This window comes from Chrysemys picta, chromosome 16 (assembly GCF_011386835.1).
Source record: "Chrysemys picta bellii isolate R12L10 chromosome 16, ASM1138683v2, whole genome shotgun sequence".
Taxonomy (NCBI): Eukaryota; Metazoa; Chordata; order Testudines; family Emydidae; genus Chrysemys; species Chrysemys picta.
Genome location: NC_088806.1, coordinates 10994682 through 11022241, shown reverse-complemented (window position 1 = coordinate 11022241; position 27560 = coordinate 10994682). Strand labels below are relative to the sequence as shown.

General features: G+C 47.6%; 1 protein-coding gene across 10 annotated transcripts; it reads left to right on the top strand.

Annotated features, from left to right (window-relative positions):
- Positions 1 to 1743: 1743 nt before the first annotated feature.
- On the top strand, positions 1744 to 26410 carry LOC122172119 (zinc finger protein 436-like). 10 transcript variants are annotated; one of them, XM_065569842.1, is made up of 6 exons: positions 1744 to 2141; positions 5287 to 12009; positions 14282 to 14408; positions 20032 to 20146; positions 20788 to 20904; positions 21335 to 26410. In XM_065569842.1, exons 3-6 carry the CDS (start codon positions 14388 to 14390, stop codon positions 22750 to 22752), a joined length of 1671 nt encoding a protein of 556 aa, XP_065425914.1. In that variant the 5' UTR covers positions 1744 to 2141; positions 5287 to 12009; positions 14282 to 14387; the 3' UTR covers positions 22753 to 26410. The 10 variants fall into 10 exon arrangements, with proteins under 10 accessions (XP_065425914.1, XP_065425913.1, XP_065425908.1 ...); XM_065569836.1 differs by lacking the exon at positions 20032 to 20146 and adding an exon at positions 12191 to 12314 and having other exon boundaries at positions 1745 to 2141; positions 5349 to 12009; XM_065569835.1 differs by lacking the exon at positions 20032 to 20146 and adding an exon at positions 12191 to 12314 and having other exon boundaries at positions 1745 to 2141.
- Positions 26411 to 27560: the final 1150 nt, after the last annotated feature.

Genomic DNA, 27560 nt, shown 5'->3' with positions numbered 1-27560 from the left:
CCTTGAGTAACTGGCTGGTTGAAGGATTTAATGGAACCCTTAAAATGATGTTGAAAACTTTTGTGGACCAACTGCCCAAGTTACCTGCCATTTCCCTGTGAGGAGGTTTGCCCAGGAATGCACAGGATCGTCCACTTTTCAACTGCTTTATGGGAGGAGATACTGGGCCCCTGGATCTAATGAGCATGGAACGGGAAGGTCTGACCTCTCCTGAAGGGGAGTCTGTGGTGGAGTATGTGTTGGCCTTCCAGGAAAAATTCACAGAACTCCTAGGTTTTGCCCAGGAGACTCTAACTACAACACAGGAGTAACAGAAAGTCTGGTGTGACCGTACCATGTGGAGTTGGACATATGGTATGGTGGACCAAGTTATGATGCTCATCCATGTGCAAAGGAATAAACTCCAGTTCTCTTCATGTGTCAGTATATTTATGCCTGCATCTGTAATTTTCACTCCATGCCTCTGAAGAAGTGGGTTTTTACCCACAAAAGCTTATGCCCAAATAAATCTGTTAGTCTTTAAGGTGCCACTGGACTCCTCATTGTTTTTAAAGTTAATTAAGTATTTTAGGGAAAACTGTCAGTGTGGCCACCAGCAAGAGTTGGTGGCTGCACTTCGAGGCCAACAAAAATTTATTGTGAGAACCCCTGGTGTAGGGAGGGAACTGTGTTGCCTGGAAAAACCCAATCAGGAGGAGGAAGAGAGACATAGGCATCTACCCAAGACAGTTGATGGCTAAGGAGCCTGGCACCTAGCATGTGTGTGTGTGTGTGTGTGTGTGTGTGTGTGTGTGTGTAATACAGATGTAATTGTAGTTAACAGTGACACCTGGCTTTTGCCTGCAGGCTGCTTACAACTGAACGCTAGAAGGGACATTTGCTCCAGATGGCTGCAGTTGTGTGGAGCCCTATGGGAAAGTGTGGAGACTGTATTTGTGGTGTATCCTCCAGCTGCACCATGTGCTTGGATAAGAAGCAATGGGCTTAAATTGCAGCAAGGGAGGGTTAGGTTGGACATGAGGAAAAACTTCCTAACTGTCAGGGTGGTTAAGCACTGGAATAAATTTCCCAGGGAGGTTGTGGAATCTCCATCATTGGGGATTTTTAAGATCAGGCTGGACAAACACCTCTCAGGGATGGTCTAGTTAATACTTAGTCCTGCCTTGAGTGCAGGGGACTGGACTAGATGTCCTCTTGAGGTCCCTTCCAGTCCTATGCGTCTATGGAATTACATGCAGCCCTATTGGTCGACCTGTTGCCCAGAATTCCTTTGGGGCTGCATCCCCCTCCCCAGTTTTATTCCTTTGGGTACAGTGGTTAAGGCTGGGTGTCGGGGGGGGGGGGCTTAATAATACGCAAGCCAGTTGGACGGGGGATGACGAGCCGGGCTGCTAACTCTGGGGCAGTGTGGCTCTGCCTGGCTCATGCGGTGCAGTGGGAGCCTCTCTAGGATGACCAGAGGTCCACATTTTATAGGGACAGTCCCGATTTTGGGGTCTTTTTCTTATATAGGCTCCTATTACCCCCCCCCCCCCCCCGCCCAACCACTGTCCCAATTTTTCACATTTGCTGTCTGGTCACCCTAAGCCTCTCCCAGAGCCGGAGAAGAGTTTTGTGCCGCTCGAAAGCTTGTCTCTCTCGCCACCAGAGACTGGTGCAGTGACAGATGTAACCTTGCCCCCACCTCGTCTCTCGAGCTGCAGGCTCTTAGCATGCGCAGATCGCAGTGTAGGGCGGTGGGGAGGAAGAGGGGGGACAATCCTACATGCGCAGAGGCAGAACCCAGAGAAACTACATTTCCCAGAAAATCTGGCACATGGGGCTTTCCAGGCAGCTCCTCCCCGGGAGCGTCCTCCCATGTCCTTAGGCGCAGGAAGCAGCTGGCAGCCCGGGGCGGCTGAGAGCGCTGGGGGGAGGAGTCGGGAGAACAAAGGAGGAAGGACGGTGTGTGACCAGCTCCTGCGAATGGAAATGCCACGCTGCAGCCTGCTGCTGCCTCCATTGTGATCTGGGACCCCGGGCGGAGCAGGAGGGTCTGTGCCGGGGAGACCCATTAACCCCCCCCGTGCCCGGCCCGGGCCCTGCTCCCGCTGGGGCCGCCCCGGGCTCTGCCCGCCCCGCTGCGGCGCTGCAGCCTCCAGGTACCGGAGCGAGCCCCGGGGGCGGGGCCGGGCGGTGACTCTGCCCCAGTGTCCGTGGGGGGGGGACCCGGCATCTCGCAGCGCCGGGATCTGCTCCCTGGGGGCAGCGCCCGCGGGGGGCTCGGAGCTGCTGTCCCCGCAGGAGCCCAACGCCCCCGGGCCCGGCCAGGCTCTGCCCTGGGGCACCACGGGGGGTCCCGGCGGGAGGGGACCAGCCCCCACTGGGGTCCCTGCGTTGGGCCGGGCGGGGGCTGCCGGGCTGGGGGGGGGCGAGATCTGGGAAAGGGGCGGATGGAAAATGTCTGTGCAGCCCGGACATGGCCGGGGGAGGAGAAGAGCAGGTGACCCCCGAGGAGCGGGGAGAGAAGGGGGGGCTGAGATCCCCTCGGATTTACCGCTGCCCCCTCCCGTGGGGACCCCCCATCCTCTCCAGCCCTGCCCCCCTTCTCCCTAGAGAGCAACGAGCAACATCCAGGGTGACCCCCCCCCCTTTTCCCTCCAATCCCTGAGAAGGTCTCTGTTCTCCTCCCCCAGTTGTGCCCCATTTTCTCTCCACTTCGCCAATGGCCAGTTCCAATCTCAGGTTTCGGGTGTTTCCCCCCATTTTTACCTGCAGTGATTTGTCCTTGTGTAGGTGGGAAATCGTTCCCCTGAGTGATTTCTGAACTGGGAAGAGGGTTAATGGGCAGAGGCTGGGAGAGCCCTGAGACAGGGATGTGCTGAGCTGGGCTTGGGGGGGGAGGGGGGGCTCTCTCTGCTGGCAACAGGGCATGGAAAGGCCCAGGAAGGGAAGGGAGGAGCAAGCGTCCCCATGGAGACAGCCCAGCCCCAGGTTTCCCAGTCACTTCCTCCTCCCCCGCCCAACCCAGCTGCTCCCCCCCCCAACACTGCTTGCTAGTCCCATTCCCAGACCCCACTGCCAGCGACCTTCTGGCTCCAGCCCCGCTCCTTTCCCCTGTGACAAGGACATCACCCCGGCTCCTTTCCCCTGTGACAAGGACATCACCCCGGGCTCCCTCTTGGCCGTGTGAATGTGAGGGAAAGAGAAACCATCCCATTCTGGGTTGATTGAATATTGCTGTATAATCCCCTCAAATTTCCCTTCTTTTTGCTTGAACTGTTGAACAGTGACATAAAATCTCCCCAGATGTTGGTGCTTCTCTCTTATATTGGCAAATACTTAGTTTGTGCCCCATTTTCTCCTCACTTCTGAAATACTGATATCAAATTCTTGAAAATCTTCCCACTTTTCTCTCCAGGTTTCTGACTCATTCAGAACATCAAAGCTCCTCAGGTGTTGCCCTTTCCTCAACTTCTTGAATATTGATTGATATAAAACCCTTGCGAATTTTGCCCTTTTCTCTCTAGCTATCAAAGATTGACCTGAAATCCTTTCAAATTTTACCTCTTTCCCTTGTGTCAACTACTGCTAGAAAATTCCTCAAGCTTTTCCTCTAACCAGTGAGAAGGATGCTAAAGTTCCCCATATTTGCAGCCTTTTCTTTGTATTACTAAATACCGATTTCAAACCCAGATGGAGATCAGGGCCCCTGCTGTGCAGGAGATGGCAGAGACCTCAGAGATCAGGCCCCGCATTGTGGAAGGCTCTGCCCAGACCCTGACCAAGATCTGGATCCCCATTGTGACAAATGTGGCACAAACCGTGACTGAGGTCAGGGCTCCTATTGTACTGAACATGGCTCTGACCTGGACTGAGCTCAGGGCCCACGGTGTGCTGCACAGACCTTGACCAAGTTTGGGGCCCTCATTCAGCCTAGTGCAGGGTCCAAGATCAGGGTCCCTATTGTGCCACACATGGCAGAGACCCCGACTGACATCACAGACCCTCTCTCAATGTTCCCTCTCATTTTCCCATGCATGTGCAGAATGAATTTTGTTATGTGCCTCAATATGGAGGTGATGTGTGGCTGGGGTAGGGCTGAGGGGTTCTGAGTGTGGGAGGGACAAAGGGCTGGGGTAGAGGGTTGGGATGGGGGTGAGGGCTCCGGCTGGGGGTGCAGACTCCCTCCAGCCCTCTCTCCCCGCAGCAGCAGCTGGGTTGGGGCTGGGTGGGAAGGCATCTCTTCCCACTGCGGCAGCTCCGGGGCTGGGGAGGGGCGCTTCTCCCTTGGCAGCTACATGGCTGGGGGAGAGCATCTCTCAGTGGTTTGAGCATTGGCCTGCTAAATCCAGGGTTGTGAGTTCAACCTTGAGGGGGCCATTTAGGGATCCGGGGCAAAAATCTGTCTGGGTATTGGTCCTTCTTTGAGCAGGGGGTGGGACTAGATACCTCCTGAGGTCCCTTCCAACCCTGATATTTTATGATGCTTTGCCTCTCACTGCTGCGGCAGATCCAGGACTGGGGAGAGGCACCTGTCCCCAGCTGCAGCAGCTATGGGGTTGTGGGAGAGTGTCTGTCCCTGCCTTTCCCTGCCGTGGCAGGTCCAGGGCTGGGGGAGAGACATCTCTCCCCGCCGCAGCCTGAGCACTGCGCAGCCCTTGATAAGCTGGTGGGTGGCCACGCAGCTTAGAGGGAACTTAGCTCTCCTTTGCTAGGCACTGCAGAGACCCCAAGTGAGATGAGACCCCACTGTTGTGCCAGGTAAAACTGAGACCCGAACCAAGATTACAGCCCCCCTTGTGCCAGGCAGCACACGACTATACCCTGGTGGGAGGGGCAGAGAGATTTTTTTTAAACAAAGAATCCCTTACCAGTGTATCTGGCTGCATAAAGTCTCATAAGAGTTCTCCAATTTGTCTTATCTGCTGTTGGGATTCCCTGAATTCCTCTTAGGATTTCATCATTTACCTTTGATAGGAACTGCTTCTGCCATAAAAAATTTCAGGTGAGCATAGATGGCCCTGAGGCAGAGCCGGCTCCAGGGTTTTTGCTGCCCCAATCGGCGGGGGGGAAAAAATAGCCACGATTGTGATCCGCAGCAGCTCCACCACACCGCTTTCTTCTTTGGCGGCAATTCGGCGGCAGGTCCTTCCCTCCACCGAATTGCCACCGAAGAGCCTGACATGCTGCCCCTTCCCCTTGGCAGCCCCAAGCACCTGCTTGCTCAGCTGGTGCCTGGAGCCGGCCCTGCCCTGAGGAAGGTAAATAGGAAATCCCAAATACTTCTCTCTCCTTTCTTCCTAGCCCCAGAATCTAAAATACACCTGCATGGAGATAAACTCACCTCGCTCATCTTTACCCTACAGATGTCAAAATCTCTTTCTGAACAAGCCCTTTCATCTCCAATGAGTTATTACCCCAGGAGCTGGCTGGAATCCCTTTGATCAGAAACCTCTCTCAGTCAAGGCAACAGGACAAGTGCATTGCTGCCGGTGCCTGCCTGCCGAGTTGATGAACTGTAATGGTCAGACATCTCACCAGCATAGAAGTATATCGAAGGCGAACCTGAAAGATATTAAGAATTTAAATTATCCACCACATGTCCCACGTTCCACTAAAATGAATCCAACCCACAGGTCACTTGGGCAGAAGTATCAGTGTCAGGATGCTACATTGTGAGCACAGTAAATGAAGCTGCAAAATAAATGATGTTTAAATAGCCTCGCTCTATTAAGAGGTACTTGAAACAGATTTGTACCAGGCTGGGTTGTTTGGAAGCTGAAGCCTGTGCTTCCATCCCCCACCACTGTCAAGTTTTAGCAAGTCAGCAAATAAGAACAACCTTATGTATTAGTAACTGCTACTGGTTACAATTCGCTACCCCTGTTCCAGTAGCAGATTAGTGCAGATGGCAGTTTTTTTACAATACCTTACGGATCAGTAACTGCAACTGGTAGCAAATTAAGACAGAGAGCAGTTTTTCACACTACGCCGATGGGGAAACTGACGCTCAGAGAGCTGAAGTAATTTGCTCAAGTTTGCATGGAGAATTTGGGGCAAAACTGGGAATTGAACCCAGACTGTTTGAATTTTTGCCTCTCCCCTTAACTTCAAGCCCAGCTTGTCCATGTTCAGTGTTGTGTTGATTTCATTATTTGCATTGCATTGGCTTCCAAGAGAGGTTGTGGAATTTCAATCATTGGAGGTTTTTAAGACCAGGTTAGCGATACACCAGTCTGGGAATGTCTAGGGATACTTGGTCCTGCCTCAGCACAGGAGGCTTGAGTAGACGACCTCTCAAGATCCCTTCCAGGCCTACATTGAAATAATTCTGTCTTGTGCCGTGTCGTGTTCTACACTAAGCTGTTTTGCATGGTGCCATTTGGAACTGTGATCACACCACGTTGTGTTGCATAGTTTTATGGTGCATTGTTTTGCCTCAGGTTGGTTCATGCCTGTGTTGTGTTGGTTTGAGCTGAGCTCTTTTGCGTGGTGTACTTTTGTCCTAGGTTGTACTAGTTTGCTTTGTGTTGCTTTGCTCTCCTTTGTATTCTGTCATTTTATGCTGTGGAGTGTAGGGTGGGTTTTTTTGTTTTTTGCTGAATTGCCTGACATTGTGTGTGGTGGGGGTTTTTTCTGTATGTTTTGTTTTTATACATATATATTGCATAGCATCCTCGAAATGTAGGGCTGGAAGAGACCTCAAGATGTCATCAAATCCAGCTGTCTCTGCCGAGGCAGGACCCAGTATATGTAGATTATCTCTGACAGAGGTTTGTCCTACCTGATCTTAAAAACTTCCAGGGAAAGAGACTCCACAGCCACTCTTGTAAGACTATTCCAGAGCTGAACTACCTTAGCTCTGGGGCCACCCACACAAGTTTTAGTGGTGAGCAGCTCTGGAGAGAGGAGACCCCAGTGAGTGGGCAGCTGGGTAAATAGACTAAAGTTGGGAAGAGAAACATTGACGTGTCCAAGGTCACCCAGGCTGTCCGTGACACAGCTAGAAATAGATCCCAGTTCTAGGGGCTGTTTTGGCTACTGAAGGTCTCTGCTACGCTGGTGTTTTAGGAACTGGTGGAAAACCTTAGTATAGACAGAATTTACACTAGTGCACTCTGATTGGCACTGGTGCACCATGTCCCAGTTTGAAGGCTTGTGGGGGGCGGGCGGGGAGACAGTGACCTCAGTGAGGCCTGGGGCTGGCTGACCAGTGCAGCTGGTAACGGAGGGGCAGCAGTGAGGTATGAGCCAGGAGCACAGCCCCACAGGACTGGACACCGACTTCTCCTGACCCAGGACACCCACCCGCAGCTGTGTGCAGGGACTGCAGCTGAGCTGCCCTGCCAAGACAGCCTGTGCATCCATGGAGAAACCACCGCTTCTTTTGTTTTCTGCACATCTAGGAGTCCATGTCTCTGCTCCCTGTGGCCTTGGTGCATTCCGTGCTAGAGCAGGACGTCAACAGAGCAGACGCACACACCATAGCTCCGTCTGGAACACGCAGCATTCACTGCCAGACGGGATGGGTGATTTTTCAGGGGCCCAGCTTGATATGCCATTGGGGTGGATTCAGTTGGACGGGGGTCTGGGGCTCTGATAGTTTGGGATGTTCCTTTTTGCATAGTCAGTTCTTTCCCTTTATTGTTTTACCCTCACCTATGCCCGATGTCACTCTCTTCTTAACTTGCTTTGGTTATTTCAGTTCCAGTTTTTAAATGGGATCTAATAATTGCAAAGCTGAATGAAAGATAAAACAAACAGAACCATTTCAATTTTGGCACATAGCTGGTAGAACTGTAGCTAGTGACGGTCTGCTGTAATTACCTGGTTACCTATAGCATTTTCTGGTGGGGCGGATAAAGCGATGTCAAAGAGCCAAAAGCACTTTTTAGGGCAGAAGGGCTCGTCGGTGTTTGCTCTCTAGGGAGCATGTCACCGCCAGGGCTTGCAGTCTTTCAGGAGTGGTGCACTGGATTGTATTTAGTAATCTCAAAGTAAAAGGTTAAGACGGCTGGTTCACAATATCCACTGAAATCTTGCAAACAGTTATACAGACTCAAATGCTATTAAAACAACATGGTGTTACTATTCAGTCCCTTAAAGCTATGTAATTAAAATTACAAGATGAGCACATGGGATATGAACTGATGTCTAATTTCCATTTCTTAATGCCTGATATTTTTACACTCACTCACACCATCTGTTTTGGTGGGTTTTTTTTAAATTTGATGCACAGCAACCAGTCAAGTTAATGAATGCATGTCAATTACTGATTGCTTTCTGTTGCTTAATCAGATGCTTATGCGCCTAATTAAAACTGTAGCATTTTGAATGGAAATGTATCAACACAGCTTAGCTCCAATGTGTTTAAATGTGAATGAAAAGTTTCTAAATTAAATACATGGCAGGGTGGTAAACAGGGGGAAAATACACAGAAGTGCCTCTAAACTGTCCTGAGGACTTCTGTTCCCAGCCCTTCATGAGTTCTGGCTTCTTGGGCCACTTGGCTCCCAGTCCCACATCAGCTGTGTCCCCATTCCCCAGCCTCACCTCTGCTTCTACTGCAGATCTTCACTCCCCTCAACTAGGCAAGGGGGTTGACACTGCAGCCCCTAAAGCATCTGTGTTACTCTGGTCTTGCTGATATTGTCTCACATATCGGGGCTATTTAGATTTCAGGAGACGATTTGCCAGAGTTACTGACTCTGGGAGGTGGGAGAGAAGAGAGGCTGAGAGGAAGTTTGCTTCCCACACTCTGTAGGGCCATGTTCAACCCTGGTAGCCTCCATGTTACCTCATCCTCCCTCATGTGTCTCTGCTCATGTGTCAGTGTGTCACCTTCTGGTCATAATGCCACTGGCCTCAGCAGAGCTCCCAGACAGGAGCTACATCCCAATGGGGTTAAAGTGGAGAGCACGTGACAGGGACTGAGGGTGAAATACGTCACAGGGAGGGTGTAATTATCCTCAGAGCAAGCATTACAGTCTAGGAAGTGAAAGAATTAAAGTACTTCATTACTTAAAAGTACGGTTGAAAGGATTGGATTTTTAATCAGTAAATCTCAGTAAATGTCAATTATACTGCACATGCAAATGCACACAGATAAAAAAAATTATATAGGCAAAATGACAAAATGCTTCTGGAGAAAGTTGAGTTTGATTGAAGGATATTTTGCATGTGACATTGGCAATTTTTGTTTGAACCGTTCTAAAGATCTAGCTTTTTTGAATCGCAATATGTAATTACATAATTATTGTCTGACCACCCCCATAACTGCCTACAGCTCTGAACACTGAAATTGGAGAAAGGGCTTAAAAATAGACATAGATATAATCTGTTGAAATTATTAATTAAAAAATAGACTAAATAGATTCAGCCAAGCCTACCAAACAGCAATCGCAATATGCTAGGGGATGGAATTTCACAGCTAAGGCACCAACCTTAATTCTGCCCCTTAGTGACACTAGACAATTGCCATAGGGCTACGAATAAGGCATTTTACTGTATAAAGTTCCAGATTAGATTATACCAATTTGTAAAGACACATGAGATCTTTCCCTCAGGGTATCACCTTCACTGGGTTCTTTCTTTTATTGGTAATTCCCAGAAGTCAATAGATCAATAACATTCTATCAGTTATGAAGTGGCCATTTTGGATTTCTGACGAGTGTCTATAATTTTGAACTAGGGGCCAGGTCCTTGTGAGACGGAGCCTTGGTTTCATTTTAACTTGTGCATGCTCAGCAGCCTCCAGAATTTGGTTTAAAGTAGTTCCATGTTTCCCTGACCTGTTCTTAAAAGAGCTGCTATAGAAAGAGGGGAGGGGCAAAAACTCCCTGTAGGATCAGTAGCTGAGTCCCTTAGATATTTATAGCTCATCGGAAGAAGGACGGGGATTTGTGGAGGTCTGGGGATTTAATAATAAACACACAAATATCATCGTTCTTAATGAATTTTCATCTTCTAATTCCCATAACCCACTAATTATCCCTGGCTGCCCCGGGGAGTCTGGGGAGGAAGTACTAGTAACCTCCTTTGGCCAGTGTGGAACCTAAGGCACAAGGATCTTTCACATCCCAGGGTGGGGAAGGACCCTCTGGGGCTGGCTGCAGTCTCCTCTTGCTGTTGAGAGAGGAATGGGGTGGTCCCTCATATAGAACACACCCATGGGCAGATGGGAAATGCAGTTTCCTCTAGGGGATTGAAAATGTTTGGTTTAGAGTCCTGAGCTCTGTCTTCCTGTTTGTCTCCTTCTGCCACTTTCAGATCTCTTGGAGAGACAAGGTGGGTGAGGTAATTTATTTTAGGACCCATTGAAAAAAAATATTCCTTCTCTTTAATATCCTGGGACCAACATGGCTACAACAACTTTCAATCTCACTCCTTGTACCCCCTTCCCCTGTCACCCCCCTCTCAGATGGGACTGCCTCATATGATGGGGAAATTAGGGCTCACTCCTGGAGCTGGATTAGGTCCCCCCAACATTAACGGGAGTGGAAGCCTGTGTGTGTCAGAGGCAGCAGCAGCTCTGGGATTCAGAGATGCATAGGGAGAAGAGATGGGAGTGGGGAGGGGATGTTTGTGCAGGGTGTGAGTTCTTGGTAAAATGCAGGATGCCACTGCCTCCACTGTGATCTGGGAGTCTGGATTGAGCAGCTGTTGCTCCCCGATAGGGTCATTTTATTCACTATTTCTCTTATCTCCTGCACTGATTTTTGTCCCCTTTTCTCTGTAAAGCTCCAATGTTTGTTTAAAACCTCCTCAGATTTAGGGCATTTCCCACCCATTTTATCTGCAGGATTTGTCCTTGCTTGGGTGGGAAATTCTTGCCCTGAGCTATTCCCCAATGGGAAGAGAGTTAGCGGGTGCCACTTGGGACAACCCAGAGACCTGACTGCCTCTGGGATTGGGAGCAAGGTGGCTGTTCTCTGCCAGCAACCGAGTGTGGAAGGGGCACAGGAGGAGCATGTGTCCCCCATGGAGACTGCCCAGCCCCGGGTTACCCAGTCCCAGCCGCTTCTGCCCCCCGAGCATGACCCAAATCTCTTCACCCCTCCAACTACCAAACTTCCCTCACTGCTACCCCATCCTGACTGGCAGAGAACCTCTAAGCTCTATCGCCTTCTCTTTGCCTCTGAAAGTTGCCTTTCCCAGGGCTTTGCTGCCTGTGTGAATGGCAGGTAGGGATGAGGAGCCATCACTTTCTGGGTATTTACTGAACATTCATCTAGTCCCTGACACCTTCATTAATGCAGAGGTAAGGTTGCCCAGCAGTATGTTGGGCCCTTCCAGAGTGTCAAGTTCAGCAAAACTCAAACTTCCAAAAACTAGGAAATACAGAGCTAATATGCATGCCAGTGCAACCTTAACTCTTCCCCCTGGAGCTGGCAACAGCTACTGGGCGTTATCTGCCTGCACTCATGGTACTAGGTGTAGCTGCACTGATTGGGAGAAGTGTTAGTGAGAGCAACGTGGTGGAGGTATGATAGTCATATAAGGAGAACTGGGTCTGAGTGCCCCATGTGTGTGATGAAAGGAAAGATGCGCATGTGTACCTGGTGCAAAAATGAACCTGGAACCGCCGAGCTGTGCATGTTGCCAGCAAGAAGCAAGGGACTTTTTCCTCCTAAAGGGGGCGCTCCACCACCTACAGACTTGTGACCTTGCCGGGATGGACTCAGCACCCCCAGCCTTGGCTTCTGCTATTACTGCCACATCTCAGTCAGGATCCCTGTTACTGGGAGGGTTTCACCATGTGTCAGAGGGTTACACCCTGGTGGGAGGGGGCTAGGCCTGTACTGGAATAAGGTCACTCTGTGCTTCACAGTGTGGCAGAACCTAGAATGTCCATTATCAGGGAAAAATCCTGGGGGAAATCGGCTTGTGGAGTGGACAAAAGCCCCATCTGAATTCTCTCACATTGTCCTTCTCGCCCTGGCAGGCTACAGAATAACGTCCACGTTTCACTCCAGATCATCCCCTCCTCCCAGGGGGAAGGAAATGGCTGCAATGGAGCTGGCTCAGGTAAGGGATTATCAGGGAGCTGGTGGTGGGTTCTGCTTGGAGAGAGAGGAGCAGTAAATGCATAGGAGGGTGGGAGCTGCTAGAGGTGGTGGGAGGCAGGAAATATCTCGGGTGCAGGAAAGAAGGGGACAGGATGTGACAAACCTGCTGAGACTTGTGTAATCTGGGGTCTTCTTTTAAGGAATAGGAGTGGAACTTCCCCTCTTTGTGGAAGAGGAAATAACCCCTCAGCCAAGGCTGGGAAAACTTCCCAGATGCCCAGTGCTGGAGCCAGAATCTATCAATCAGTTTTTAATCTATTTAATGTATGTCGTGTTTATTTTGTATCTTTCTAGTTTTTTTAATCAAAATATTGTACTGAACCAAGTGAGGTGTCTTACAGAAGTCTCAGTATATTAAATCAATACTCTTAGCTTTGTCTGTTACCTGGGGTTTTTCAGAAACTTAACAAAGCAATTCTGTCTGATCAAGGAGTAAAGCAAGTAAGCGTGCTCGTGTCTAACACTGCAATGTTTAGATTTACGCACACACAGATAAACAATAGATTTAGAACATCCCAGGTATTTACCTAAATTCTGGGACAGTATTGAGTAATCAACGACGGGTCAGTGCTGGCCAAACGCCTCCCTGCCAGGGACAAAAGATGACAGGAAAGATTTCTCTTCAAGGATAGCTCCAGATGACTGCTCCAAAGTACACTCTATTATCTAAACTTCTTATAGCTGACTTCTCAAGACATATAGGTCATAATGACCCCTACTGGCTCATCACGTCTCCTAACTTTCAATAAACTTCTAATATCAGAGGCATCTACACTCAAGGTTTTCATCCACTTATCTTCTGTCATTCTCAGTTATTTACTTCTCTCCCCTCCTCCCATTCTGATTAGCAGAAAATGCCAGCTACACCTCTACCCCAATATAACGTGACCCGATATAACACCAGGGGAGCGGGGCTGCGCACTCCAGTGGATCAAAACAAATTCGATAAAACGCGGTTTCACCTATAACGCGATAAGATTTTTTGGCTCCTGAAGACAGCGTTATATCGAGGTAGAGGTGTAGTTTTGACCTTGCCTCTAAAAGCCTGTTTTTCAAATTAACCCTTAACTATGTTGTGTTCTAATTAATTAATTCCTGGTGGCTGAATGCATACAATATGGTTGCAATCAGCTTGATCATATTCTGGGGTATACACAAATTTGTCACCCTCAAATCCGGGGCAACATATCAACCAGTCGTCTGGCCTCATCCAATAAGGATATCCAGTTAGTTTGATAGGATCTATTTTCCCTAAACCTTTGTTGATTAGTACAATTATATTACCTTCCTTTAATTCTTTTATTAATAAAATCCAGTATCGGCTGCTCCATTCTCTTGCCCAGTATCGACTAACAGTTCAGACATCTTGTAATTAGATAGGTCGTCTCTTTTACACTTTTTAAATATTGGCACAGCGTTAGCTTTATTCCAGTCTTATGGAATTTCCCCAGTGTTCCAAGTCCTAATTAAAATCAACATTAACAGACGACCATGCTCCTCCACCCGGTCTTTTAAAAGTCTCGGATGCAAGTTATCTGGACCTGCTGATTTAAGCACGTCTAACTTTAATAGCTGCTGTTTAACATCCTAGTGAGTTATTATTGGAAAGGAAAGAGTCCTCCTCATCATCATATAATAGGACTACATCATCTGCTTTCCCCCAAAAAAATCTAGGAGAGAAATTCTTATTGAACACTTACCTCTTCAGCATTTTGTGTGTGTGCTAATTCTGCCATTTCCGTCATTGCCATTGTTAGGATTCTTTTTGTACATATACTTTTAAAAACTTCCTTCTGATTTTCCTAGGCTCTGCTGGCCATATATTTCTGTTTGCTTCCCTTACCCATTTGCTACATTTCCAATCTTCTGACTTATGTACACTTTCCTATTGACTTCTCCTTTCTTCCATATATTTTGCTGAGAGGGTGTTGGGATTCCTACCAGGGGGCTGTCTCTGGACACTGCTGGAAGCTCTATCTCCTGTACCAAGCTCTGGCTTGTGGGTGTGAGATAAATGCGAAGACCCTGCTTCCCTCTGTCAGCTGAGAGGCACAAAGGTTCTCTTGTTCTACTCTACCCTCTGATGCCTCCTGGCTGCTCTAAGCAAGATGGGGGTGGGACTTGGAAGCTCTTGGAGTTACATGTTCAATTTACATGACCCTGATCTCCCACAAATAATGGGGCTGTGACTGGGGCAGCAGGTACTGAGTGAGGGACTCTTGTGCTTTCAGGGGCTGCTGACTTTTGAGGAAGTGGCTGTGTATTTCACCAGGGCAGAGTGGGCTCTGCTGGACCCTGCTCAGAGAGCCCTCTACAGAGACGTCATGCAGGAGAACTATGAGACGGTGGCCTTGCTGGGTAAGTATTCCCCATCCCCTCAGTTATTAGAAGCTGTGGCGTCTCTGAAGAACCTGAGTAACAACTTTATACCTTTACTTATACTACTCCTGGGGGAATTCTGCACCAAAATATTAAATTCTGTGCACAATATTTTAAAATTCTGCATTTTTTTCTCAAAATAATGCAATAGAATCCAGCTTGTTTCAATTATTTTGGTAATTTATTTAAACTACAATACAATGGATGGAGAATGGGAGCATGGAGCATTGGTGGAAATCACCAACCCCCCTCAGTCTAATAGTAATGTAGCTAGTATTGACCCTTTACTTGTAATTATTAGTCAACAAATATATGGAGCCATATGCTCAGTTCATGGAGCATGTTTTGAGAGGAAATTTTTTCAGTCCAAAAATTTAGACCAGTTCTAATCACTAATGCACCATGAGCATTTATAAAGCCATATTGTCCTTTAGAATAAGATTCTTTTACACCACTCGTACAAATGTTAAGGCTCCCTTACATTGCCAACCTGTTTTATACTCTTGGGGGAATTCACTAACAATGGGAACAATTCAGAAATGCCACAAGCCACTACCCCACCCCTCCATGCCAAGCATGCTGCAATAGCAAGCAAGAGGGACAGAGTTTCTCTCTCACACAAACACACACACGATTACCCAGCCCCACACCCTCAGGCGGTGATTTACATCTCTACCAGCTGCCAAACTGACCTGTCTGCACTGCCAAGGAGTGGGCAAATGACCGCTCTTGCGGCTTCCCTTTGCTTCCCCGTCAATAGTCATTTTTCTGCAGGTAAGCAAAGAAATCTGTGGAGGCCATGAATTCTGTGCACATGCACTGATGCAGAATTCCCCCAGGAGTAATCAAACAAGTTTTGACAAGTTTCCTTGCCCACATTTTTTGGCCTTATCTCCCACTTGCTGGTATAATTTTTTGTACATTTGCATTTTTGGTTCTGCCAGTCATTTAAAAATTGTATTTAAAGTATCCTTACTGGACGCATTAAAATACATTAATAACTGTAGCTTTCATGCCTTTTCCTCATTTTAAGAAGAAAATATACTGTCTGTACAATTCTGAATTAAGTTGAGTAAATTGGTGTATGACTCATGCCTGGCTTGTGTGACAGTCAGATGAGCTCCTCTTTTGATAGGAGAGCATATAATGTTGCCATTCAGGACCCCACAGGTGAAGGGAGAACAGAGCCATGGGAGGGGAGGAGAAGGGGGCAGTAGATAATTCTGGGGTGCCAGGACATGGGGAGGGTGTGTGCAGGGTTAGAGGTAAGAAGGATCAGGGAGGGATGAGGTAGGGAGGGATGAGGAAGGAACATAAGAAGTTCCCAAGGTGCTGGGAGGTGGTGACGGCTGAGAGTAATGGGAAGAAGGGGAGGGGAGTGTGGAGGAAGGGCACCCAGGAAGTGGTCTGGGAGGGACAATGGGAGGGAGGAGAGGTTTGGGGATCTAGAGCTGTGGGGGATCCCAGACCTTTAACCCCAAATTCGTACCCAACCCTTGTGGCTTTAGAGCCTACACTCCAATTTTATTTCTGTTCAGTTTCACTTCATTATACATTCCCCCCCCCCAAAATATTATTTTAACTCTTGATCTCCCTCTCCTACTCATTACCCCATCCCCATATAACCTCCCCATCTCTATTCACAGTGACCCTGGCCAACCTTCCTGAGTCCTTGCTGCATTCCTCCCTCCCATAGCAGGGCCCCTACCCAGGCACAAATGGGCACTTTGTTGATGATGTCACAGGGTGGTAGTGTAGCCTGTACAATTTTTACACCTATAAGATTACGTATTGGGATATAACTTGTCCTTGTAGGTGGCTACTCAAAGTTAATTCCGAAGATGAAATTTTGGTGTAACATACACAAATTTTATTTAATATAGACAGTTATAATGATATAATAGGCAAGGATCAATATACATAATGCTTAGAATAAGGTAAGTGTAGATTCATTGATTCATAGATTCTAGGACTGGGAGGGACCTTGAGAGGTCATCGAGTCCAGTCCCCTGCCCGCATGGCAGGACCAAATACTGTCTAGACCATCCCTGATAGATATTTATCTAACCTACTCTGAAATATCTCCAGAGATGGAGATTCCACAACCTCCCTAGGCAATTTATTCCAGTGTTTAACCACCCTGACAGTTAGAAACTTTTTCCTAATGTCCAACCTAGACCTCCCTTGCTGCAGTTTAAACCCATTGCTTCTGGTTCTATCCTTAGAGGCCAAGGTGAACAAGTTTTCTCCCTCCTCCTTATGACACCCTTTTAAATACCTGTAGTAAGGATCCTGCATTGTTCATACTTATCTTGCATTGTGTATACTTACAACTTATCCACACCACTGGAAACAAAGATGGAGGGGCAAGGGAGCCCCTCAGAAGGGAAGCCCTGCTTCAGTTTACACTGTCTCGGGGACCCAACAAACCTGCAAAAATGGTAACTAGGAGAGGTATTTTATCCCCTTCCTTATGGTAATAGGATGGCGATATACTATATCTGCTCCTTTACTCTGATTACAATAATGTCAATAGCTGCCCCTGCCCATATGTGGCCTTTGGGAAGTCCATAATTAAGCATCAAGCATTAATACTCATGATTTACATCACTTATTTATTAATAATTCCAATATATGAATGTGTCCAACTGCTGAGATACTGCATAGCAACCTAATTGCTGAAGCTCGCCCCAAACTTCCTTCTTTCAGTATCCTGTGGCGTATTGCACCTGTTTGTGGTTACTCGTTAGTTTCTCAAAATGAGGGTGTAAAGTACCTGACCTGGGATTCTCTCCTTAGGTCCATTCAGCTAAAACCCAGATTTTAACATAATTCCTCCCACAAAGCCTCAGCTTAATAGAACAGGCCTTTAACTGTAGCAAGCTTAAGAAGCCATTTATTTATGTTCACCTGCTTGCCCCTCCACACATGTTCCAAGCTAATAAACCATTCTCTGATTATACCATTTTACCTCTGGCTAGCATAACATTGCCCATGAGACTGGGTCATTATCTGGGTCAATGGGAGTATGTTTGGGGAAGAGTCTTGTTCTCCCCGTGTGCAGCAGTCACAAGCTGTCTTCCCTCCAGGCTCTTTGGATCTTTGAGCCTGTCCCTCCTAGGTTGCATGGCCCAGTTCTTGTTTCTTACATTCTCCTTTTCCAGAAGAATTAGAGGCAGTTGCTCCTGAATTTTAGTGTTTAATTCCCCAGCCTTCTCCACACGCTGGGGGAGTTTAATTCTCCCTCCCATTACTAGATTTCCTAATTCCCCAAAATGTGCTTTTGCAATGTTACAGTTCCAGGGTAATGTAATGGGGTCAGCACCTGCTTCTCACAACACCCCCTCTAGTTTGGTGTGTCCATGGTCTTTAAACCAGTCCCAGACCTGCCATTGGGCCATACCCATAGGACTTCTTCACTTAGTCTGTTTTGGCCCAAGTCTTCAGCTGGGCCTCCTGACAGTTCAGTGCCCTTCTGGGGATTTACTGATGTCCAATCATAGGCCCTGCCCCAGTGTCCTACTGGGAGGGACCCAGGCCTACTTCACTACTCCAGGTTCCAGCCTTCACCAATGTCTTACCCTTAGCTCAGGATTCTTCTAAGCTCAGGCCCAGTAGTCAGCCAGGAGTTCTTACTTGCTCCCCCGGTCTCTACTAGCACTAGGCCAGCCACACTCCTCCAAGGAACTGCACTGTTTTGGACTCTGTAGCTGTTTTTTATAGGGCCTTCCTGGGCCCTGATTGGCTGCTTCCCCTGCAGCCACTCTCACCTGCTTGGAGGACCTCTCCATTGCTCCTTACCTGCGATGGGTGTGTCAGGACCCTGAGGCCTCCAGCAGGGGGCCTCTGGGCCTAGTCCACCCCATCACAGGTAGCTACACATTTCACCCGCCTCCATGGTCTGCTCAAGGAATGCCCTCTCAGGTATCAGGCCTCTAGACAGCCCCTCTCTATGGGTGGGGACCCACATGCCTCTCCTCTTTGACCAGGGTTTGAGGATTGCAGCTTGTTCTCCACTGTGTTCACTGGACTAAAGTCCAGCTCCTGTGCTTTGCTTTCTCTCCAAGGGCTGTGAGCAGTGTTTGTGTGATAGAGGTGGGAATTTTGGTAATATTTCTATGACTCCAATACACACCTCAGTTTCCCTCTGTGATTGGTACTGCTGTGATTAGAAAGAACAGGAGACATCAGGTGTTTTTTCATGTAACTGTCATGGGGTGATATGAATGGGTTATTAGGGCCCTACCAAATTCACGGTCGATTTTGGTCAGTTTCACGGTCATAGGATTTTAAATTTCACAGTTTCAGATACTTACATCTGAAATTTCACAGTGTTCTAACCATGGGGGTCCCAACCTAAAAGGGGATTATGGAGAACATGGGGAGTGGGGTCACAAGACTATTGTATGGGGAGGTGTGGTATTGCCCTGATGCTGGTGGTGGAACTGCCTTCAGAGCTGGGTGGCCAGAGACCAGTAGCTGCTGGCTGGGTGCCCAGCTTTGAAGGCAGCACCGCCACCAGCAGCGGAGCAGAAGTGAGGGGGGCATGACATGGGTGGGGTCCTCACATTTGGAGGGGTCAGGGCCAGCCTTATGGGTACCGTGGTTGGGAGTTTCTATGGTCACTGCCCAACTGTACACAGCCAGGCCAAGGCCTCTTTAAGCCGTGAGTGCCATGGGGCCTGGAGCTGGGGAGGGCCAGGGCTGGAGGCGCCCTGGCCGAGAGCTCCTACTACATGCTGGGCTCCAACTGCTGGTCCTGGCTGGGCTATTAAGGGACGGGTCTTCCTCTTCCCCTGCCGGGGCTGCTTCTGGGGCTGGGTCAGACCCACCTGGCTCCAAGAACCTGCCCCAGCTGCAGGAAGCTCTGCAGCTGCTGGCTGGGAGCCCAGCTCCAAAGGCAGCATCACTGCCAGCAGCAGTGCTGAAATAATGGTGTTATGGTATGGTATCGCCACCTTTCCTTCTGTGCTGCTGCTGGCTGCAGCACTGCCTTCAGAGCTGGGTGGCCAGCAGAAGTACAGGTGGAAATACCAAAACACCCCTACAATAGGCTTGCAACCCCTCCCCCCCCCACAATCCCCTGCTGGTTGGGACTCCCAGTTTGAGAAAAGCTGGTCTCCCCGTGAAATCTATATAGTATAGGGTAAAATAACACAAAAGACCAGATTTAACGGGGGAGACCAGATTTCATGGTCCGTGACGCATTTTTCACAGCCATGAATTTGGTAGGGCTCTAGTCATTACGTACTAGCTGGGACCAACCCACATCAATGGAATACCCAACGGAGACAAGGGAATATAATTGTCAGCTGTCCATGGGAGGATCTCCGTTTGGCTGAGTGAGGTATACATGGACTCGTTATGTTTTTGGGAGCAGGAAGAACTGGGCTCGCAGATGCAGGAAGCTCTGCCGGAGCGAAGACAAATGGACAGTCACAGTGAAAGGAAACCAAAGCGTTATCTACAGCAGCAGAGCGCAAGGGCATTGGCTAGCATGGACTATGTCTTTATCTTTGCTTCTCTGTGCTAATTTAAGGACTTTCCAATGCTGTGGTTCAGTTGACTAATAAACCCTGCTATGTTTTGAAACTCTGCCCAGTGTCACAGCACAAACTTGTTGAGGTGGATTGCCAGCAAGTCTCAACAGCAGCCAGTCCCCAGCCTCTGCCCTGTGCCCTGGGGAGAAGTCAGGTGTCTTCTGTCAGAAACTGGAGGTGTGTGACCCTGTATGCTCCACCCACACATCATCTGTGCACCCAGCCTCTGCCCTGCACCCTGGGGATGAGACAGGTGTCTCCAAGTAGAAATCCGGGGCACGGGGGGGGGGCATGATCCTGTGTGCCCACCCACCCTCTGACCAGCAATTCTGGATATGAAACGTGATTCCAGAAATGAAGAGTCATTTTGGGGGGGAAATGCAGTAATAGCGGCAATTTCCAGAAAACTCTGTCCCAAGTCATAACATTAAATACAATAGTCTCAAGATATATGCCTGCATTCATCAGATCTGTCACTCTGCCATCACATAGTTCACTTTGCTGCTGGGCTCTACCCCTTTCTCCATTCTGTGTTTGTCTTCTCTATTTAGATTGTAAATTCTTCAGGGCATGGGCCATCTACTATTCTCTGTTTGTACTGTGCCTAGCACAATGGGGACCCACTGTTAGTTGCTCCTTAGGCACTAAGGTAATGCATATGATTTATTATAATAATAACCCTCCTTCCACTTTGAGCCAAGGAAGCTGGCCTTGGGATGTTACTGCTTAAAAATGAGCTGGGGTTAAAACCATGGAATATTCTTTGTGACAAGTATTCCACAAATTCCACTGACCTCCCTTGTTTTCTTTGCCTGTAGTAGGGTTTCCAGTTTCCAAACCTGATGTGATCTCGCAGCTGGAACGAGGGGAAGAGCCATGGGTCCCGGACCTCCAGGGCTCTGAGAAAGAAGTGCTCCCAAGAGCTGCCTTCACAGGTGAGTAATTGGTTAAACCAATTCAACAACTGTCTGGGAATGCAGGAAACATTTGGGATGCCCTACAAAGACCCTGTGAGCTCTCCAAGTTCAGGATTGTTCCCTGTAGATGTGGAATCATTACGGCAGATGTCACTCATGGCTTCCCACCTATTCTGACTGACAACTGGCAGCAGGTCCCTCCCCAATCTCGCTTTCCCCTAAGTGTTCTGGTGAGATGCAGACCAAAACTGATCCCTTCCTCTCTCCTCTGTGGAAGAGTTTGGGGAAAATCAGCTCATGATAGGTTTGACCACCCCAGCTTATATTTTTGTTCGTTTCACAATTGTTTTGGCTTGTTCATCCCTTTTTCCATTGCTCTCTCTGAGATTTCCTTTCTTTCTGGTGCAGGGAGTGACCTATGTCTGGATTCTCTCTGTCTCCCATTCAGGTGATGGAATGGTGAGTGAGAATGAGGAGAAACCCCAGCAGGAAGATGCTGAGCAAGTAGAACCACATGGGACATTATCAGGAAGATCCAAAGGGAATGTTTCCGGGAGTTGTGCACTCCGAGAAAAAGCAAAAGCCTGTGAGACTCAGGACAGGCCAGAGGAAAACTTCAGTAGCCACTCAGACCTTATTGGAAATGAGAGAATCAACTTGGAAGAGACACGCTACACATGCCAAGAGTGTGGGAAAAGCTTCAAAGTGAGCTCAGACCTTTTCACACATCAGAGAATCCACAGAGAAGAGAGACTTTACACGTGCTCTGAGTGTGGGAAAAGCTTCAATCAGAGCTCAGCCCTTATCACACATTGGAGAATCCACACGGGAGAGACGCCCTATACCTGCTCGGAGTGCGGGAAAAGCTTCAATCAGAGCTCACACCTTATCACACACAGGAGAATTCACACGGGAGAGATGCCCTATGGATGTTCGGAGTGCGGGAAAAGCTTCAGTCAGAGCTCTGCCCTGATCACACATCAGAGAATCCACACAGGAGAGACACCCTACACATGCTCTGAGTGCGGGAAAAGCTTCAATCGTAGCTCAGCCCTTATTAGACATCGGAGAATCCATACGGGAGAGATGCCCTACACATGCTCTGAGTGCGGGAAAAGCTTTGGTCATAGCTCTGCCCTGATCACACATCAGAGAACCCACACTGGAGAGACGCCCTATGCGTGCTCTGAGTGTGGGAAAAGCTTCAGTCAGAGTGCGAACCTTATTAGGCATCGGCGAATCCACACGGGAGAGACACCCTACACATGCCCAGAGTGTGGGAAACGCTTCAATCAGCGCTCAGCCCTTACCACACATCAGAGAATCCACACGGGAGAGACGCCCTACACATGCCCTGAGTGCGGGAAACGCTTCAGTTATAGCTCAGCCCTCATCACACACCAGAGAATCCACACGGGTGAGACGCCCTACACATGCCCTGAGTGCGGGAAAAGCTTCAATCGGAGTTCAAACCTTATCACGCATCAGAGAATCCACACCGGCGTGTCATCCTACAGATGCTCTGAGTGTGGGAAAAGCTTCAGCCATAGCTCAGCCCTTATTAGACACCGGAGAATCCACACGGGAGAGACACCCTACACGTGCTCTGAGTGCGGGAAAAGCTTCAATCAGAGCTCAAACCTTATCACACATTGGCGAATCCACACTGGAGAGATGCCCTACACGTGCTCTGAATGCGGCAAAAGCTTCAGTCACAGCTCTGCCCTTATCACACATCAGAGAATCCACACTGGAGAGACGCCCTACACATGCTCTGAGTGCGGGAAAAGCTTCAGTCAGGGCTCAGCACTTACTAGACATCAGAAAAGCCACATGACACAGTACTATAATAAATCCCTTGACTAGGACTAGCCAAAGATTTTTGTTTTTTAAATCACATTTGCTAATTCCCCCATAATGATTTTTGCACCATCTTCACCGTGGTCTCTCAGCTCCACCAGATGAGTTGCCTGCTTCTGCCTTTTGCAGCTCACCTTCTTTGGGGTCAGTCCTGTGATCTTTTCTATCAACTCCTTTCCTTTTGAGTCGTACGAGTGTGTGTCCCTCCAGCCAGGAATATTCATCAGCTCCAGATGGGGGAGAGAGGTTTGATCCCAACAAGCTACACTGAGGCAAAAACTACCTGTGCCTTCCATCCACTAGGACTGTACATGGTGTTGGCTGCTCAAGTTAGTGATCTTGGTGTAAAAAGACAATTATAGTTGTAGAGCAGATGCAGCCCAGTTGCAATGGTTGGCGTTAGCTTTTGCCTGGACGTGACCTAAACTCCATCACTTTTCCTAGTCTAAACAAACCCTGAGCATCATGGTTATACTGTTCCTCCATTTCAAAGCAATTGTTAGTCATTTATTTCTCCCTTTGGGGGCAAATTGTCTCCTTCCCCGTTGCTCTTATGTTGCTTTGGGTTGTGCTGGAGAGCAGATATCTCTTCTACCATTTTCCTCACTTGAAATATATTGAACAATAACAAAGAGCAGGAACAGAGCTAGGGGAAAATGTCATTTTACTTTAGCTTCTGTGTCAACCACAGTGAATTTATCCTATCCATATGCTATCTTCCCACCTCCCACTCCTCATGATGTGGTGTTCTCTGCTCTCTGTGCTAGGTACCAGACTTGGATTCTCAATCAGTCTTGTTGGGGCTGGGGATTCAATTATCACAGAGTTGGAGGGGAGATTTGAATGGATCCCAAACACAGGGTATTCATTCTGTGTTTTAATTCCTGTTTTTACCTATTTGCAAAGCTGCTTCTGACCTTTTTCCTGCTGATCTGGGAGTTTTGTTTACAGATGGGAAGGTTGGCTGTTTTTCCCTGTTATGATGATGTGAAATGTCTTGTAAAGAACATGACTTAATAATAAGGTGATGCTGTGTGAAGCAGGTTTGAATACATCGGAGGAGAATGAAGTGCAAGATTCTGTTCTTATTTTAATCATTAGATATAACCTGCTCTGGAATTTCATTTTATATGAAACTGAAAGTGTCTTAATTACTCTTGGAGGAATTTGCGCCACTGCACACGTGCAGAATTCATGTCTGGCACAGAATTCCCGCAGGAATATCTTACGCTCCTTGGTATTGCAGGTTTCTCTCTTTCCTGAACACCATTTGGTTACATAATTACATCTTAGTTTTCTTTGGCAGCATGTCACTCAGATTTGTTTCGGACTTTGAGACAAGTGACCATTTGCTAAAACAGTAATTTCTTAGGATAGTTTTTTTCTTTCCCCCTCCCCTCCATGATGCCCTGGGGGAAGCTCAATTGCAGTTAGGTCATCAGGAGAGAATACTCCAATCTGTTGGGCATGCTACCAAGGAGACAGTAGCACTTTTACTTCCCATTCTGAAATGGTGAAAAACAGCAAATCACAAATTGTGGAAATAACTGCATACGATCACACTGTTGTTCAATTGGTTAAGTCAATATTTTTTCTAAAGAGCTGTGAAGACTATTCCCTAGTAAATAACTTGGAACTAGGTGAAATACCCACGTGTTTGGCTCCCAAAGCAGTTGTGGCCCAGACCCTGCAGGAGGTCGCTCCTGAAGATATCTTCTTCCTAATCAGGTGCATGTTGCCTATTATTTGGGAAATGCAATCCCTATGTAGATAGAAAGGGAGAAAATGGATGACATTTCTGTTGAGCTCACCCTGGGAGATGCTGCAAATGTGTAGAAAATGAAATCAGTGTTGACTGTGATATATCTGCAGAAAGATACCTATTTTTAATAGATACCTGACATTTGATGTCTTACGGGGATTCTGAGCCACACCTGTATTTAGTGCCTAGTTTAAATTTGTGCCACCAGATTAAAGAAAGAAATGGGCATTTTGAGGGAGTTATACCTCACTATTTCAACTTCACATGCAGTGTTGATCACAGTGAGAGCAGTTTTGAAGTCAAAACAGGAGTATGTCAGTGGTGTGTCATGTCTGAAATCTTCTTCAACATTGCCATTGGCTGGGTAATGTGGCGTACAACAGAAGACACACCAAGAGGGATTAAATGGACACCCTTCTCATCCCTTGAAGACCTGGACTTTGTAGATGATCTCGCTTTCCTATCACATACCCAAAACCATATACAAGAAAAAACAAATCGACTCAACACCTTCAGCCAGGAAATTGGATTGAAAATCAACCACAATAAGATGGATATCATGACCTTTAATATTGCCTCACCTTCACCAGTATGGATAGACGATTATGTTCTCACCAATGTAGAAACAGTCACATACTTGGGTAGCACCATCAGCCAGGAAGCCAGGAACACCTTCAGGAGCTTAAACATACAGTCTGGAAATCATCAAAATACAACACCATAACCAAATTCAAGATTTATCAGAGCTGAGTATTTTCAACATTACTTTATAGTGCCAAATGCGGGGGAATGAGAAAGTATGACATGTCCAAACTGTCTGCATTCCATACAACCTGCCTCAGAAAAATCCTCCATATCTTTTGGCCCAGAACAATCTAAACCCAAGATCTATTGATACAGTGCAGCCAAGAGGATCTGCGCACCATCATTGCCAGGAGGCATTGGAGATAGATTGGCCATGTGATTCGGAAGGAAACTGATTCCATCACCAGAATAGCAATAAGATGGACACCTGAAGGCAAGCGAAAATGAAGCTGCCCAAAAACAACATGTTGAAGAGCTGTGGAAGTCAAGCTGAAAAATCTGGGGCACAGCTCAGGAACCATTGAAAGACTTGCCAGAAACAGACAGGAGTGGAGGAGCTTCCTTCAGAGCCATTCCATGCCTATGGGTCCCAATCTGGCTGCCTTGTTGGACAAGAAGCACTTCCATGCTGGGCAAATGATGGTAGCCAGTGAGGGAATGAATGTATCAGATTCCAAGTTCAGACTGCAGAATACATGAATGCTGAGTCCTGAGTCTGTGGTTTGGTCTCTTAGTTTTGCTCTAGAATCTAATGTATTTGTACCACTTCTCCGTCTCCTGCTACTTTGAAAGATTAGAAAGTGTGAAAATAGAGCACAGGTGGTTTTTCTCATGATGCAGCCTTCCCATGTAGTGGGAGACCCCTTCCAGCCACACTTCTGGGAGAAGACCCAGGGAGAAATGAACTCACAGAAATGGAAGGCTCCTAGGTTATTGTAGAATGTGACTTCACACAAATCTCACTGGGTGGAAACTGCTCTATAGGTTTATATTTTATAATCTTAAATTTTTACCAGTGAAAATGGAATTAAACATGAAGTTAATTAGTGTAAAGTAAGAGACTGATTATATGATAACCTGAATTCTTTTATAAACCTCAAAGTTTTCTTCTTCTTTCCCTGCCGCCTCCTACTACATAGGAAATGGAGGCTAATCCTGAAATTAAAACCTCACTCCAAAGGAATTAGAGTAGGGGGATATGTGAGAGAAATAGCATGTATGAGACTAGAGACCCAGTATAGACTGTAATTATTTCTATTTCAAATGGAATTTATTTTGATAAGCTTTAAAATAAATCTTCTGTTAAGAGGAAAGTTACTTGAGACAAGATGTATAATTTTTTATTCAATTGGTATAACAGTCACAGAGTTCTCCAGTTCTCTTGTTTGCAAAGCAAAGATGTCACATCGGGCAGGAGATGGATGCATGATGGTAGCTTTTGTAGGTTGGTTTGTTTGTTTTGTTTTTTTAATTTTGTTTTTGTTCTGTTTTTGCAGCCAATTATTTTTATGGGTCCTGAGGAGGCCAGCTGTTACAGCACAGCTGTTTAACCCTCAGGCCTGGCTCTGGAATCCTCCCCAGAACTGGCCTTATGTTTCTTTCATTTTTGATATTGTTTGGGGTTCACATATGCATACTTCATGCAGTTCACAACAATGGATACTTTGAGAAACCTGCTGGGTTAAGCGGGCCTTTTCCAAACTGACATTGGCTCAAAGTCTGCTTCACTTCAGCTGCATTGGGACACATCTGTATCAAAGGAGTGGTTCACTCCTGATTTGCCCGGAGACCTCAGTGGAGGTGTGGTAAGGTGAGGTAAGCTGGAATCAACAATAATAAAGTTTAAAGGTCAGGGTGGAAGTTCATCACCTTTCAGGTCAACAAGCGTGTTCTGTTCATTCCCTCTGAAGCATCTGGCACTGGTCACTCAGGCAGCACACAAGGTTAGATGGACCATTGGTCTGACACAATATAGCCAGTCTTACGTTCTTATATTATGTAAGCCACCTGGTCCTATTGGGATCCAGGATGTGGCCAGGCAAAGCCCGCCCACTGCTAAAGGACCCCCCCAGCCTATGGGGGGGGTTCACAGGGCCTGGAGACCAAAAAATTATGGGGGACAACTAATAAAAGAACAGGGACAGGAGTGAGGTCAAAGGGTCAAAAGAAGGGAACCAGACGGGGACACCGAGCAGAGAACCCTGGACAGCGCCCACTGCTCCTCGAAGGCGTCAAGGGAGTCAGTGGATGCTGCTCCGAGGAACCCTGCCCGGATACGTGAACAAACGGAGGACCGGAAATAGGCCCAACAGTCACAGGAGACTCCATCGGCCAACCTCCTCACTCTGGTTTTATAAATGGCCAGTTTTGCTAGGGCCAGGAGGAGGTTGACCAGGAGGTCCCGTGACTTCGTGGGGCGATGGATAGTGAGTGCATAAATAAAAAGGTGACGAGGAAAGTGCAACTA